This window comes from Schistocerca nitens, chromosome 2, assembly GCF_023898315.1.
Source record: "Schistocerca nitens isolate TAMUIC-IGC-003100 chromosome 2, iqSchNite1.1, whole genome shotgun sequence".
Taxonomy (NCBI): domain Eukaryota; kingdom Metazoa; phylum Arthropoda; class Insecta; order Orthoptera; family Acrididae; genus Schistocerca; species Schistocerca nitens.
The window spans coordinates 225,619,616-225,637,339 of NC_064615.1; the positions used below are offsets into that span (position 1 = coordinate 225,619,616).

Sequence of the window (17,724 nt, forward strand, 5' to 3'; positions counted from 1 at the left end):
ATGTTGTCCCATAGTGCTCAGAGCCATTTGAACCATATCACCATGTTCAAACTAACTTAATTCTTGATAACCTGCCATTATTACAGCTGAAACCGATCTAACAACTGCGCCAGTCACTTGTTGCCTTATATAGGTGTGGCCGACCGTAGCGCCGTATTCTGTCTGTTTACATATCTCTGTATTTGAATACGCATGCCTGTTCCAGTTTCTTGCTTATTACAAATTTAGACACAATATCAGAAATAAAATGATACTGATTTGAAACGTCTCATTGTCGCTTTTTTACAGTCTCCTGAAGAAAAAAATTACCCGTCTTTCGGGATAAAGATAAGGAAAAATTTACACTTGATAATTAATCTGTTGTTAGAATTACAGGGTGAATAAGAAAAAGTTACCGGCGCCGAGATTCAATGCAGCAGCCTTCCTCTGATAAACATAAGCGCTTACTCGCTCGCTGTTGATACCTTCATTGTGTAAAGCACATAAGGGCGTCTAAAATTTTCAAGTTGATTATTTCTACCACGGTTGAGAGCTGCGCATTCCTGTTTACATACATTAAAGTCCTCGACATGCCCTACACGCTTGTCAGTATGAATCAAATCCATGGCCGTGCGGGATTACCCGAGCGGTCTAAGGCACTGCAGTCATGGATTGTGCGGCTGGTCCCGGCGGAGGTTCGAGTCCTCCCTCGGGCATGGGTGTGTGTGTGTTTGTCCTTAGGATAAGTTAGGTTAAGTAGTGTGTAAGCTTATGGACTGATGACCTTAGCAGTTAAGTCCCATAAGATTTCACACACACACATTTCAAATCCGAGATAGGCAGTTCGTACTGTCCCGTGCGCGATGTTGTTGCGATGATGACTCATCGTGCTTTTGTTCACTTTCAGGTCACCATAGACATCCTGCAAGCGCCTAGTAATATCTGCGGGAACATTCCACTGGAACATTCCACGATGTCCTACAACAAATTCCGCATATTTTCGACACAATTTGGCCGAGAAAATGTGTTGCTTTACTTATTGACGGCCCCTCGTATATGGAACGAGTCAGTTTACACGATGTACACACATTATACGTGATTGGTGTTAACATTAATGAACACGCTATTTTTTCGTCCTACTCATGTCATGCCAGTACAATTTATAACTAGCTTTTTTACGGGCTAACGGTTCTAAAAAGAATAGAAATTTGTCCATGAAATAGAAGGAGTTGATCATGAGAAATGATTTAAAGTTACATTTAGAACTTGCTTTGCTATTTGTCAGACAGTTGATGGTACTGGGCCAAATTGACCAATAATTTTTGTCTTTATATATTGAACTAAAGCCATAAATTCAACTAAATATCTAGGTATTACAATTAAGAACAACTTAAATTGGAAAGAACACATAGAAAATGTTATGGGGAAGGCTAACCAAAGGCTGCGTTTTATTGGCGGGATACTTAGAAAATGTGACAGGCCTACTAAGGAGACTGCCTACACTAAGCTTGTCCGTTTTCTTTTAGAATACTGCTGCGCGGTGTAGGATCCTTACCAGATAGGACTGACGGAGTACATCGAAAAAGTTCAAAGAAAGGCAGCACGTTTTGTATTATCGCGAAATATGGGAGAGAGTTTAACAGAAATGATACAGGATTTAGGCTGGAAATCATTAAAAGAGAGGTGTTTTTCGTTGCGACGGAATCTTCTCACGAAATTGCAATCACCAACTCTCTCCCCCGAATGCGGAAACATTTTGTTGACACCGACCTACATATGGAGGAACGATCACCACCATAAAATAAGGGAAATCAGAGCTCGTACGGAATGATATAGGTGTTAATTCTTTCCGCGCGCTATACGAGATTGGAATAACAGAGAATTGTGAAGGTGGTTTGATGAACCCTCTGCCAGGCAGTTAAATGTGATTTGCAGAGTATCCATGTAGATGTAGATGTAGATGAACTCCTTTCGGAGCCACTGACGGCTTTCATAATGGGATTTTCCTTTCGTGTTGTACGTATGGATATAGAAGTGACTCTCTAGTGCCCTTAGGCAAGGGGGGTAGGACGTGAAACGGGCCGACTTGGAGCAGGAGAGGCACCACAGGACATTTTAATTTAGACTGTCTATACTTTTACAAATAAATTCATAAAACTTTGTCAGCATGACTATAAAGGATTCAGGATTTACACTCATAGCAGAGGAAGTTCAAAAACATAACGAAAGAAATTTTTTTACGTGTGAAATTTCATCATTTTTTTTACTTGGTATTGGCTGCATTTGTTGCTGTAGGTACACTTTTCTTCATAAGTAAGAGAGATTCTTCGATGACTTTTGCACAGCATACAAACCATACTTATAGGTGTATGAAACTCTAGAATTTCCCAAATCTTTTAAAAACTGCGGTAAAAATTGAGATAATTAACTATAAAATTTGAGTTTTCTCTAAACACGAAGTTTAAAACGTAACAGCTAATTCATTTTTCCACAGATTAAATAAATTCTAGAGTTTCGTACACCTGTAAGTATGGTTTGTAAGCTGTGCAAAATTCATCGAAGAATCTCTCTTACTTATGAAGAAAAGTGTATCTATAGCAACAAAGCAGCCAGCAGTAAGTGAAAAAAATCATGATATGTCACATTTAAAAAATATTATTTTTTCGTGCTTTTAAACTTCCACTGCTATGAGTGTGAATCCTGAATCCTTCCTGGTCATGCTGACAAAGTTTTATGAATTTATTTGTAAAAGTATAGGCAGTGTAAATTAAAATTTACTGTGGTGCCTCTCCTTCTCGAAGTCGGCCCGTTTGACGTCCTACCCCCTTAAGTCAAACTAATCGTCATCAAACATACAATCTCCTTTTTCATTCTTATCGACATGTAGAGAGTGCCGTTGACTAAACCAAGTGGACATTTTGTCCAAGTAGGCAGCAACAAACTCATACACAGCCCAGCAGTTTGTGAAGACGAGCGTACGCAGTAGTAGGTCAGGGACTTACGGCGACGCGCGACTCCTTGAGGTCGAGGCGCATGGCGAGCGCCTCCCGCATGAAGACGTCGGGGTAGTGGGAGGCGAGGAAGGCCCTCTCCAGCTCCTCCAGCTGCCAGCTGTTGAAGTTGGTGCGCGACCGCCGCCGCTTGCTGCCGCCGCCGCCGCACACGTCGTCGCTGTCCACGTCTGCAACACACGGCGACCACGAGTCACAGTCAGTAACGCGGTCTTCCGAGACCCCGTCCTGCCGGTCAGCGCAAGCGTCTCAATAGAGGCCTCTCGTTCGCTCTGGTGACCAACACGCTTAACATGACCAGATGACATACCGTATAATGGAGTGAATAGAAAGAGTGAGATAAACCGAAAGCAAACTTACATCGTATCGGAAAACAAATACACTACTGGCCATTAAAATTGCTACACCACGAAGATGACGTGGTACAGACGCGAAATTTAACCGACAGCAAGAAGATGCTGTGATATGCAAATAATTAGCTTTTCAGAGCATTCACACAAGGTGGCGCCGGTGATGACACCTACAACGTGCTGACATGAGGAAAGTTTACAACCGATTCCACATACACAAACAATAGTTGACCGGCGTTGCCTGGTGAAACGTTGTTGTGATGCCTCGTGTAAGGAGGAGAAATGCGTACCATCACGTTTCCGACTTCGATAAAGGTCGGATTGTAGCCTATCGCGATTGCAGTTCATCGTATAGCGACATTGCTGCTCGCGTTGGTCGAGATACAATGACTGTTAGCAGAATATGGAATCGGTGGGTTCAGGAGGGTAATACGGAACGCCGTCCTGGATCCCAACGGCCTCGTATCACTAGCAGTCGAGATCACAGGCATCTTATCCGCATGGCTGTAACGAATCGTGCAGCCACGTCTCGATCCCTGAGTGAACAGATGGGGATGTTTGCAAGACAACAACCATCTGCACGAACAGTTGGACGACGTTTGCAGCAGCATGGACTATCTGGTCGGAGTCCATGGCTGCGGTTTGGTGAAGACTGCCTGTCTCGCTAGCGGGATGAAAGCAGAGCTCACCATCTGCAGCATCGTCGACAGGACTGACTGCGGACCTTTGGTACAGAGCTGAGTGGAGGGTCTGAATCAGAGGCTGAGACGGTTCTGCGACCGTGTGGGCTGCAGATTCCTCGACTTGCGCCATAGGGTGGTGGGATTTCGGGTTCCGCTGGATAGGTCAGGAGTCCACTACACGCAACAAGCGGGTAGCAGGGGTTGTGTGGCGTGGGCTGGACGGTTTTTTAGGTTAGATGGCCTTGGGCAAATACAGAAAGGGCAACAGCCTCAAAGGGTGCGGGGCAAAGTCAGGGCATGCGGGGACCAAGCAGCAATCGGTATTGTAATTGTAAACTGTAGAAGCTGCATTGGTAAAGTACCGGAACTTCAAGCGCTGATAGAAAGCACCGAAGCTGAAATCGTTATAGGTACAGAAAGCTGGCTGAAGCCAGAGAGAAATATTTCCGAAATTTTTACAAAGGCACAGACGATGTTTAAAAAGGATCGATTGCATGCAACCGGTGGTGGCGTGTTTGTCGCTGTTAGTAGTAGTTTATCCTGTAGTGAAGTAGAAGTGGATAGTTCCTGTGAATTATTATGGGTGGAGGTTACACTCAACAACCGAGCTAGGTTAATAATTGGCTCCTTTTACCGACCTCCCGACTCAGCAGCATTAGTGGCAGAACAACTGAAACAAAATTTGGAATACATTTCACATAAATTTTCTCAGCATGTTATAGTCTAAGGTGGAGATTTCAATTTACCAGATATAGACTGGGACACTCAGATGTTTAGGACGGGTGGTAGGGACAGAGCATCGAGTGACATTATACTGAGTGCACTATCCGAAAATTACCTCGAGCAGTTAAACAGAGAACTGACTCGTGGAGATAACATCTTTGACCTACTGATAACAAACAGACCAGAACGTTTCGACTCTGTAAGTGCAGAACAGGGAATCAGTGATCATAAGGCCGTTTCAGCATCCCTGAATATGGAAGTTAATAGGAATATAAAAAAAGGGAGGAAGGTTTATCTGTTTAGCAAGAGATATAGAAGGCAGATTTCAGACTACCTAACACTTCAAAACGAACATTTCTTTTCCGACACTGACAATGTTGAGTGTTTATGGAAAAAGTTTAAGGCAGTCGTAAAATGCGTTTTAGACAGGTACGTGCCGAGTAAAACTGAGCGACGGGAAAAACCCATCGTTGTTCAACAACAAAGTTAGGAAACTACTGCTAAAGCAAAGAGAGCTTCACTCCAAGTTTAAACGCAGCCAAAACCGCTCAGACAAACAGAAGCTAAACGATTTCAAAGTTAGCGTAAGGAGGCCTATGCGTGAAGCGTTCAGTGAATTCGAAAGTAAAATTCTATGTACCGACTTGACAGAAAATCCTAGGAAGTTCTGGTCTTACGTTAAATCAGTAAGTGGCTCGAAACAGCATATCCAGACACTCCGGGATGATGATGGCATTGAAACAGAGGGTGACACGCGTAAAGCTGAAATACTAAACACCTATTTCCAAAGCTGTTTCACAGAGGAAGACCGCACTGCAGTTCCTTCTCTAAATCCTCGCAAAAACGAAAAAATGGCTGACATCGAAATAAGTGTCCAAGGAATAGAAAAGCAACTGGAATCACTCACCAGAGGAAAGTCCACCGGACCTGACGGGATACCAATTCGATTCTACACAGAGTACGCGAAAGAACTTGCCCCCCTTCTAACAGCACAGGAAGTCCCAGTCTTAAAGAAGGGTCGTCGAGCAGATGCGCAAAACTATAGACCTATATCTCTGACGTCGATCTGTTGTAGAATTTTAGAACATGTTTTTTGATAGAGTATCATGTCGTTTTTGGAAACCCAGAATCTGCTCTGTAGGAATCGACATGGATTCCGGAAACAGCGATCATGTAAGACCCAACTCGCTTTATTTGTTCATGAGACCCAGAAAATATTAGTCACAGGCTCCCAGGTAGTTGCTATTTTCCTTGACTTCCGGAAGGCGTTCGATACAGTTCCGCACTGTCGCCTGATAAACAAAGTAAGAGCCTACGGAATATCAGACCAGCTGTGTGGCTGGATTGAAGAGTTTTTAGCAAACAAAACACAGCATGTTGTTGTCAATGGAGAGACGTCTACAGACGTTAAAGTAACCTCTGATAGTGTCACAGGAGAGTGTTATGGGACCATTGCTTTTCACAATATATATAAATGACCCAGTAGATAGTGTCGGAAGTTCCATGCGGCTTTTCGCGGTTGATGCTGTAGTATACAGAGAAGTTGCAGTATTAGAAAATTGTAGCGAAATGCAGGAAGATCTGCAGCGGATAGGCACTTGGTGCAGGGAGTGGCATCTGACCCTTAACACAGACAAATGTAATGTATTGCGAATACATAGAAAGAAGGATCCGTTATTGTATGATTATATGATAGCGGAACAAACACTGGTAGCAGTCACTTCCGTAAAATATCTTGGAGTATGCGTGTGGAATGATTTGAAGTGGAATGATCATATAAAATTAATTGTTGGTAAGGCGGGTACCAAGTTGAGATTCATTGGGAGAGTGCTTAGAAAATGTAGTCCATCAACAAAGGAGGTGGCTTACAAAACACTCGTTCGACCTATACTTGAGTATTGCTCATCAGTGTGGGATCCGTACCAGGTCGGGTTGACGGAGGAGATAGAGAAGATCCAAAGAAGAGCGGCGCGTTTCGTCACAGGGTTATTTGGTAACCGTGATAGCGTTACGGAGATGTTTAGCAAACTCAAGTGGCAGACTCTGCAAGAGAGGCGCTCTGCATCGCGGTGTAGCTTGCTCGCCAGGTTTCGAGAGGGTGCGTTTCTGGATGAGGTATCGAATATATTGCTTCCCCCTACTTATACCTCCCGAGGAGATCACGAATGTAAAATCAGAGAGATTCCAGCGCGCACGGAGGCTTTCAGACAGTCGTTCTTCCCACGAACCATACGCGGCTGGCACAGAAAATGGAGGTAATGACAGTGGCACGTAAAATGCCCTCAGCCATACACCGTTGGGTGGCTTGCGGAGTATAAATGTAGTAGATGTAGACGCTGCATCACAGACAGTAGCGTCTGCGATGGTGTACTCAACGACGAACCTGGGTGCACGAATGGAAAAACGTCATTTTTTCGGATGAATCCCGGTTATGTTTACAGCATCATGATGGCCGCATCCGTGTTTGGTGACATCGCGGTGAACGCACATTGGAAGCGTGTACTCGTCATCGCCATACTGGCGTATCACCCGGCGTGATGGTATGGGGTGCCATTTGTTACACGTCTCGGTCACCTGTAGTTCGCATTGACTTCACTTTGAACAGTGGACGCTACATTTCAGATGTGTTACGACCCGTGGCTATACCCTTCATTCGATCCCTGCGAAACCCTACATTTCAGCAGGATAATGCACGACCGCATGTTGCAGGTCGTGTACGGGCCTTTCTGGATACAGAAAATGTTCGACTGCTGCCCTGGCCAGAACATTGTCCAGATCTCTCACCAATTGAAAACTTCTGGTCAATGGTGGCCGAGCAACTGGCTCGTCACAATACGCCAGTCACTACTCGTGATGAACTGTGGTGTCGTGTTGAAGCTGCATGGGCAGCTGTACCTGTACACGCCGTCCAAGCTCTGTTTGACTCAATGCCCATGCCGTTATTACGGTAAGAGGTGGTTGTTCTGGGTACTGTTTTCTCAGGATCTATGCACCCAAACTCCGTGAAAATGTAATCACATGTCAGTTCTAGTATAATGTATTGGTCCAATGAATACCCGTTTATCGTCTGGATTTCTTCTTGGTGTAGCACTTCTAATGGCCAGTAGAGTATGTATTTAAGTTTGTTATAATGAAAACGAAGTCTATGTTAATGTCCTTTCTCTTAATAAAAGAACAATGTCCGTTAAACACGTTTATTTTAGCACATGAGGTGTCATTTTTTAGTCAAAGCCATGTTATTCGAAGAGGAGGAGATTAGTGTTTAACGTCCCATCGACAACGAGGTCATTAGAGACGGAGCACAAAGTCGGATTAGGGAAGGATGGAGAAGGAAAGCCTCCGTGAGCCCTTCCGAAGGAACCATACCTGCGCTTACCTTAAGCGATTTAGGGAAATCGCGGAAAACCTAAATCAAAATAGCTGGACGCGGGTTTGAAGAGTCGTCCTCTCGCGTGCTAACCACTGCACTATCCCGCTGGGTAATATTGTTCGAAAGCTCTTCGTTACTTCTCAGAATGCGACTCGCGGATTCAAAGATATAATTTCTAAACGTGATGTCAGTGACTGAATGAATTAACAAACAAAGCATCAGTTTAATGTTACAACAAAGTAATTAGAGATTAAACAGTTTTTATTTTTAAAACAGAATAAAGATCACAATCCATGCAGTACTTTTATTTGGCATTGAAAAAACTTTTTCGAGCCCGAGAAACTTTGTTTCTGGTTCTCCTGGCTCGAAACTGAGTTTGACATATCGTAGTTCACCCCAAAAACCAATGTGCATAAAAAATATGATTAACACTGCTGTTCTATTCATACCCCTCCGTGGACTGAACGAGAAATAAGCTCGAAACTAATAATAAGTTTCAAGTTAGGCATAATATCTGTATTCCACATAATGCTGATTTTCACATTTCGTGTTGAAATTATCAGCCGGCCGATGTGGCCGAGCGGTTCTAGGCGCTTCAGTCTGGAACCGCGCGACCACTACGGTCGAAGGTTCGAATCCTGCCTGGGCATGGATGTGTGTGATGTCCTTAGGTTAGTTAGTTTTAAGTAGTTCTAAGTCTAGAGGACTGATGATGTGTGTGTGAAAACTTATGGGACTTAACTGCTAAGGTCATCAGTCCCTAAGCTTACACACTACTTAACCTAAATTACCCTAAGGACAAAAACGCACTCATGCCCGAGGGAGGACTCGAACCTCCACCGGGACTAGCCGCACAGTCCAGGGACTGATGACTTCAGATGTTAAGTCCCATAGTGCTTAGAGCCACTTGAACCACTTTACACCGCATAGCCAGGAAAAGTTGCAGGAAAAGTTGTAGAACAAGTAAAGAATTTTGAAATATAAGTCAAGACTGAGATTAACAGTAATTTATTTGGTCGAATTATTGACATAAATCGCAATAAAATTGACAAAGACCTAAGTTCCTTGAACTCAGATCATATCTCATTGACTGGAGTACAATTGTCTCAGTGACGAATCCCGCTTCGAACTGAGATCCGACGACCAGGAAGAATGGGTCTGGAGACGTGCCAAGGCAGCTCTAGGATACCAACCTGACCCTCACTTGCCGTACAGCCCGACAACCAGGAGCAGTGGTCTGCAGTGCCATTTCTTTTCGTAGCAAGTCCCTTTTGCTTGTCATCCAGGGCACCCTTACAGCACAGCGGCACATCGAAGAATTCTACGGCTCGTTTTGTTGCCCTTTGTGGCAAGTCATCCTGGGCTTACATCTCAACAAGATGACGCCCACCGCACATGGCGAGAATTTCTACTGCTTGTCTTCGGGCTTGCCAAACCCTACCTTTGCCAGCAATATCGCCGGATCTCTCCCCAGCTGAGAATGTTTGGAGCGTTGTGGGTGGGACATCTAGGGATTTTGATTAAATAACTCCCAAATCCAGCATGCTATGAAATGGAAATGAGCGTTTGGCGTCATTGGCTTGAAGGCCCCTTGCGGGGCAGACTCGGCCGCCTTGGTGCAGGTCTTACTACATTCGACGCCACATTGGGCGACCTGGGAGCCAGATGGGGATGAAATGATGATGAAGACAGCACAACACCCAGTCCCTGAGCGGAGAAAATCCCCGACCCAGTCTGGAATCGAACCCGGGTCCCTGAGGACGGCAGTCCGTCACGCTGATTATTCAGCTATCGGGGCGGACGGAGGACACCCGATAACTCTGTCGATCAATGCCAAGCCGTATAACTGCTTGCGTAGGAGCCAGAGGTGGGCCAACTTGCTCAATCTGTGAAGCCCTTTCTCTTGAATAAATCATCCATTTTTCTCTGAGATTGTGATCATCTGTTTGTCTGTACGTGTACATCACATCTATCGATTTCCATCTCATTAGGTTTTATTCCTTTGTCGTATCATAGAGTGTACACAGACTTTTTTCTGCCGAAGAAGAAAGCCATACAAAAGGTGATTCCGTCATGATGTTACAAACACTCAAGGAATGAAACGTATCGATTCGCTATCGGTATTTTGAGAGGTGGTAGTATGTCGGAAAGTATAAACACGATGCATTCATATAACTGATATGTGTCGTTGAACGATGAAACCGCAAAAATCAGAGCAGATGCACATATACGTTCGACCTCCAGGATGAATCTAAAGTTAGCGATCACGGAGGACATGTACGGGGCCTGTGGATAAGGGGAGCCGCTAGGTGGGAATGTCTATCGGTCGGGGAGTGTGACGAGCATTTGCGATTAACACTGTGTCCGGATGGTGGCAGTGGATAAAGCAACTACCTAGTAAGCAGGAGATACCGGGATCGAGACCAAGTCTGGCCCTCATCTTCACTCATCATCGCTGAGTCTGCATAAAGTCCCGATGTAGCTGTTATCATCAGTTCCTTGCATTTCCTTTCGTTTCTTCCCCTCTACCTTCAATTTGCTGAATGTGTACGCTGACAAAAGTTTAAGGCAAATGGCTCTGAGCACTATGGGACTTAACTGATGAGGTTATCAGTCCCCTAGAACTTAGAACTACTTAAACCTAACTAACCTAAGGACGTCACACACATCCATGCCCGAGGCAGGATTCGAACCTGCGACCGTAATGGTCGCGCGGTTCCAGACCGTAGCGCCTAGAACCACTCGGCCACCCTGGCCGGCACAAAAAGTTTAAAATTTCATGAATTTAATGGTGTTTTAAGAATCCACAGATGTGGAACTCTTGTGATTTCTGTAAAATTCTCATCAATTACTAAATGTGTAACTGCAAAAGTACGTTATCCTTTCAACATCATTGCCAAACATATCATGGATTGGTCAAGACTGTTCCGTATTCTAGGATCTCAAATTTTTTCTTTCCACCTTTTCTGAGGGCTTCCTCCACTATGTTTCCTTTTAACTTCGTAGTTACACATCTTTATATCTAGTGTGGGCCATTCTTTCAAGGTGAATCAACTATTTCTCTGATGTCCTTCAATTTGTTCCGATATACTACGAACACTTACACCTAATCTTAGTTTTACATTTTCATTTCGGATGTGATGAACTCTAGTGTTTCCTACTTTTATTGTCGGCATCCAACACCACTCTCTATAAGAAATTATAAGGGTTGCCATGGTTCAATAAAATTTTACCGTTCAGTCAACACTGGCTTTGCTGCACAACAAGTCTTACTGCTGTAATTACAAATTCAGGAGTAATTTATCAGTTACTACCTGGAGCTACTGCAGCGTGAGGACCGAAAAAATTTCATCTGTTCTGCTATCCTTTATTATTGCTAAAGGCTGTTGTTAAGAAACCTATAAAAAGTGGGCGATGGAAATGTCGACAACCGGCAATCAGAAAAGAGTCGTCGTGTCTGATGAAGCTGCGTTCAGAAATCACTCATCGTCCTGCCAGACATACGATAATGATGGGCACCAGGATCGGAAATTGGCATGAGTGATTGAAGCAGGTGTTTTGCTCGGGGCAGGGGCCACCTATTTCATTTGAATGACGCAACATACCGCCAACAGCGGATTAACGAATGCAACGTTATAACGGTGTCGCTCTCACGATCGCTTCTCCGCTTTACAAAGTATTCGTACACTGTTTTGCACCATCACTTATGTGAAGCAGTAGATTTTTACGAGCTCAGCGTCGAACTCCACAGCTGTTATATGTTTCATGAAAGATATATTTGTGTAGTAACACCATCAGCTGATGTCAAACCTTTTACTTAAGCTCCTACTAGTTTTAGCAAACACGTGGACCATTTGTGGCACCTGGTAACTATCAATAAAAAAGACTATGATACCAATATCTAATTGTAAGACATTCAGAGCTTATACAAACATTATAGAAATTCCCATAATGTATTGCATAACGTCAATATGTGAAAACTTTCTGAATTTTTTTTCTACTAATTTCCAGGTAGACCTACTTTATTTTAACAAATACACTCCTGGAAATTGAAATAAGAACACCGTGAATTCATTGTCCCAGGAAGGGGAAACTTTATTGACACATTCCTGGGGTCAGATACATCACATGATCACACTGACAGAACCACAGGCACATAGACACAGGCAACAGAGCATGCACAATGTCGGCACTAGTACAGTGTATATCCACCTTTCGCAGCAATGCAGGCTGCTATTCTCCCATGGAGACGATCGTAGAGATGCTGGATGTAGTCCTATGGAACGGCTTGCCATGCCATTTCCACCTGGCGCCTCAGTTGGACCAGCGTTCGTGCTGGACGTGCAGACCGCGTGAGACGACGCTTCATCCAGTCCCAAACATGCTCAATGGGGGACAGATCCGGAGATCTTGCTGGCCAGGTTAGTTGACTTACACCTTCTAGAGCACGTTGGGTGGCACGGGATACATGCGGACGTGCATTGTCCTGTTGGAACAGCAAGTTCCCTTGCCGGTCTAGGAATGGTAGAACGATGGGTTCGATGACGGTTTGGATGTACCGTGCACTATTCAGTGTCCCCTCGACGATCACCAGTGGTGTACGACCAGTGTAGGAGATCGCTCCCCACACCATGAAGCCGGGTGTTGGCCCTGCGTGCCTCGGTCGTATGCAGTCCTGATTGTGGCGCTCACCTGCACGGCGCCAAACACGCATACGACCATCATTGGCACCAAGGCAGAAGCGACTCTCATCGCTGAAGACGACACGTCTCCATTCGTCCCTCCATTCACGCCTGTCGCGACACCACTGGAGGCGGGCTGCACGATGTTGGGGCGTGAGCGGAAGACGGCCTAACGGTGTGCGGGACCGTAGCCCAGCTTCATGGAGACGGTTGCGAATGGTCCTCGCCGATACCGCAGGAGCAACAGTGTCCCTAATTTGCTGGAAGTGGCGGTGCGGTCCCCTACGGCACTGCGTAGGATCCTACGGTCTTGGCGTGCATCCGTGCGTCGCTGCGGTCCGGTCCCAGGTCGACGGGCACGTGCACCTTCCGCCGACCACTGGCGACAACATCGATGTACTGTGGAGACCTCACGCCCCACGTGTTGAGCAATTCGGCGGTACGTCCACCCGGCCTCCCGCATGCCCACTACACGCCCTCGCTCAAAGTCCGTCAACTGCACATACGGTTCACGTCCACGCTGTCGCGGCATGCTACCAGTGTTAAAGACTGCGATGGAGCTCGGTATGCCACGGCAAACTGGCTGACACTGACGGCGGCGGTGCACAAATGCCGCGCAGCTAGCGCCATTCGACGGCCAACACCGCGGTTCCTGGTGTGTCCGCTGTGCCGTGCGTGTGATCATTGCTTGTACAGCCCTCTCGCAGTGTCCGGAGCAAGTATGGTGGGTCTGACACACCGGTGTCAATGTGTTCTTTTTTCCATTTCCAGGAGTGTATTTGAAAATGTACGTTATAGCAGTTCAACTTTTCTTAGAATTTAATTTATAATTTTTTTTGTGTGGCTGTTATGCTACCCCCATCCCTCTACGAACTTCTCGGTATGTGTGTTAAGTGATGATCTGGAAATGATTACAGGAGTTGGCTATGTACCCTACGAAACAAGCAACGCTTACTCCATGGGATAGCATTACGAACTTGCGAGATTTTCTTCACAATACTTCCAGTTGTAATTTATCAAATAACGTCCGATGCCCACATTAAATTCTGAAAAAAATATAATTATCTACATTAATCAAGATACGTTCACTGTAGTCCTCGACAATTATGGAATCCTATTTCATGTACCAGGAACTTTCTCTACATAAGATACAGGGAAGGATGAAGGACTTGCGATTCACGCAAACGTTTAAAAAACGGAATTGCATGTTAATATACAACATAAAATAACTGATCACCCTCCAAGCTGAGCTTCGTCGTAGCACATTAGACGATCTCCCTGACTCCTAAATCGCATGGAGCATTTCACGACAGACAGAGTCATTCGCTGATAAACGATTTTAGCAAAGTTTTTCGGGATTCTTTGTTATATATATTACGCAGTGTTGGTGTTTGCTGTATTCCAAGAGCTAACGACATTCGCATTTGTCTGATATTTAAGATAGAGATTCAATACGTCATGGACGATGAAGACACTGAATTCCTTTCTGCAAAAAGAAAAATTTGGAGACAGTTAACGAACATTATTAATTCGATTTAATCAGCTTCACGTCTGACAGAATATAAACGTAACTGCCAACTAGACCAGCAACCTTCACAGAGATTCATTTAAGTTTTTAATTTGTCAGCCAGCATTCAATTATGCAGATATTGTTTAGATATTCTGGTTGAATAGAGTATATTATTGAGCCTTAATCTTAATGTGGAATGATGTCGTCAGTTGTAATAATGCCCTTGGGGACGACTATAACGTGTTACAATTGATCCCCAGTGAATGCGAATTGGTTTTGTTTCCATTTCTACACAAATTGCAATATTTTAATAGTGTCTGTAAGATAAATGCCTGAAAATTGGCTATAATGACGTTTTTTCTACTGTAGGCCGAGGAATCGTAAGTGTTCAACAGGAGAGGGCGATAGGTGCCACGAGAAACTATGGAAGTTATTGTTGCGGAAGTTTTAAGTTCCAGAAAATCTGTAAGCAGTGTGAGTCAAGAATCTAGCGTACGTCACGTCTGATCGCACAGACGTTTGCCAGAAAACGAGGAAAAACGAGATCCTAAAAGCAGAATGCAAACCAGAATACCGTGTATTCAGCGACAAACTTGCAGATTCCAGCAAACATTTTGCCAATCTGTTTCTTGAGTCAGGATGTCAGGAAGTTAGCTTTCAGTGTGCTCTTTACACTGTAGTCTGAAGTTTCCGCCGGCCGAAGTGGCCGAGCGGTTCTAGGCGCTACAGCCTGGAACCGCGTGACCGCTGCGGTCGCAGGTTCGAATCCTGCCTCAGGCATGGATGTGTGTGATGTCCTTAGGTTAGTTAGGTTTAAGTAGTTCTAGAGGACTGATAACCACAGATGTTAAGTCCCACAGTGCTCAGAGCCATTTGAACCATTTTTTCTAAAGTTTCCAGAGACATGATGTAAAGTAGATAGCGTGGGAGTGAATTGGCCGAATGCGTCTCGACAACGGAATATTTCATTATGAGTTCGTCGTCCAGCGGGAACTAATCTTGCCTGAGCAATCAGTTACAATAAAGAGAGCGTGGCAGAAAGTACCTTGTGGTTATAATTAAACTTTCCCTATTTAACACGTTATAACACGGAAACTAACTACCGTACGAGCACCAAACTTGGCAGTATTAATGCTAAGGACATGAGGGAGCGAAATAATGCAGAATCAATTTAACTGAAACAATTTCAAATGTGCTGCTACTGTACATCATACCACTGCATATCGCTACCATTACCGCTACAGGAGGGGCTCCATATAGCGCCCATCAGTGTCTAGAAGAGTCTGAAAGCGCAGGATTACATGCTGCACAGTAGAACGAAACATGCCCGTTTGTGTGCTGGTTGCCCCTCTTGTTATCTATGAATGTCCGCTGGTAAATCCTGTCCTTCAGGTAGCCCCAGAACCAGAAATCACATTGAGTGAGATAAGGCGATCGCGCCGGCCAAGCATTTGATAGCGATCGGCTGGTAATTCGATAGTTTCCAAATGTGTTTAAGAGAAGCAGGAGGACTTCACAAGCAATGTGCGGTGGGGCCCCATCTTGCATAAAAACTGTCGAGTTCAAAGCGTCTCTCTCCTGGAAGGCGGGTATGACATGCTGGCGAAGCACATCGCAGTAACGCTGGACAGTCACGCGGCACGTCTTTGGTCCTTGAGCGGCAAGCTGTTCAAAAAAGAATGGGCCAATGACGAACGTAGCCGTGAAGCCACACCATACGGTGACACGTTCACCATACAGATGAAGTTCATGCACAGTGACTGGAGTGAAAGATCCCCACACTCAGCAATTCTGTGTGGTCACCTCACCCGTTAGAGAAAAATGAGCTTCGTCTGTCCGTAGCATGGTTCAGGGTCAGCCCTCGTCAACCTCATTGCTTGCTAGAAAGTGGAGAGAGAAGTCAACCCGTCGTTGTGCGTCCTACTGCACGATGTTGTTGTTGTTGTTGTGGTCTTCAGTCCTGAGACTGGTTTGATGCAGCTCTCCATGCTATTCTATCCTGTGCAAGCTTCTTCATCTCCCAGTACCTACTGCAACCTACATCCTTCTGAATCTGCTTAGTGTATTCATCTCTTCGTCTCCCTCTACGATTTTTACCCTCCACGATGCCCTCCAATACTAAATTGGTGATCCCTTGATGCCTCAGAACATGTCCTACCAACCGATCCCTTCTTCTCGTCAAGTTGTGCCACAAACTTCTCTTCTCCCCAATCCTATTCAATACTTCCTCATTAGTTATGTGATCTACCCATCTAATCTTCAGCATTCTTCTGTAGCACCACATTTCGAAAGCTTCTGTTCTCTTCTTGTCCAAACTATTTACCGTCCATGTTTCACTTCCATACAGGGCTACACTCCATACAATTACTTTCAGAAATGACTTCCTGACACTTAAATCTATACTCGATGTTAACAAATTTCTCTTCTTCAGAAACGCTTTCCTTGCCATTGCCAGTCTACATTTTATATCCTCTCTACTTCGACCATCATCAGTTATTTTGCTCCCCAAATAGCAAAACTCCTTTACTCCTTTAAGTGTCTCATTTCCTAATCTAATACCCTCAACATCACCCGACTTAATTCGACTACATTCCATTATCCTCGTTTTGCTTTTGTTGATGTTCATCTTATATCCTCCTTTCAAGACACCATCCATTCCGTTCAACTTCTCTTCCAAGTCCTTTGCTGTCTCTGACAGAATTACAATGTCATCGGCGAACCTCAAAGTTTTTATTTCTTCTCCATGGATTTTAATACCTACTCCGAATTTTTCTTTTGTTTCCTTTACTGCTTGCTCAATATACAGATTGAATAACATCGGGGAGAGGCTACAACCCTGTCTTACTCCCTTCCCAACCGCTGCTTCCCTTTCATGTCCCTTGACTCCTATAAGTACCATCTGGTTTCTGTACAAATTGTAAATAGCCTTTCGCTCCCTGTATTTTACCCCTGCCACCTTTAGAATTTGAAAGAGAGTATTCCAGTCAACATTGTCAAAAGCTTTCTCTAAGTCTACAAATGCTGGAAACGTAGGTTTGCCTTTCCTTAATCTTTCTTCTAAGATAAGTCGTAAGGTCAGTATTGCCTCACGTGTTCCAGTATTTCTACGGAATCCAAACTGATCTTTCCCGAGGCCGGCTTCTACTAGTTTTTCCATTCGTCTGTAAAGAATTCGTGTTAGTATTTTGCAGCTGTGGCTTATTAAACTGATTGTCCGGTAATTTTCACATCTGTCAACACCTGCTTTCTTTGGGATTGGAATTATTATATTCTTCTTGAAGTCTGAGGATATTTCACCTGTTTCATACATCTTGCTCACCAGATGGTAGAGTTTTGTCAGGACTGGCTCTCCCAAGGCCGTCAGTAGTTGCAATGGAATGTTGTCTACTCCGGGGGCCTTGTTTCGACTCAGGTCT

At 44.6% G+C, this 17,724-nt stretch overlaps 1 protein-coding gene across 1 annotated transcript in view; it reads right to left on the reverse strand.

Moving 5' to 3' along the window:
- The window catches only part of LOC126234334 (homeobox protein unc-4 homolog), a 527,079-nt gene that overhangs the window by 124,426 nt on the left and 384,929 nt on the right, over positions 1 to 17,724 (reverse strand). The window contains exon 2 of the mRNA XM_049943019.1: positions 2,982 to 3,160. Within this exon, the coding sequence (XP_049798976.1) occupies positions 2,982 to 3,032 (51 nt within the window). The 5' untranslated portion in view covers positions 3,033 to 3,160. The remainder of the gene's footprint in view (positions 1 to 2,981; positions 3,161 to 17,724) is intronic.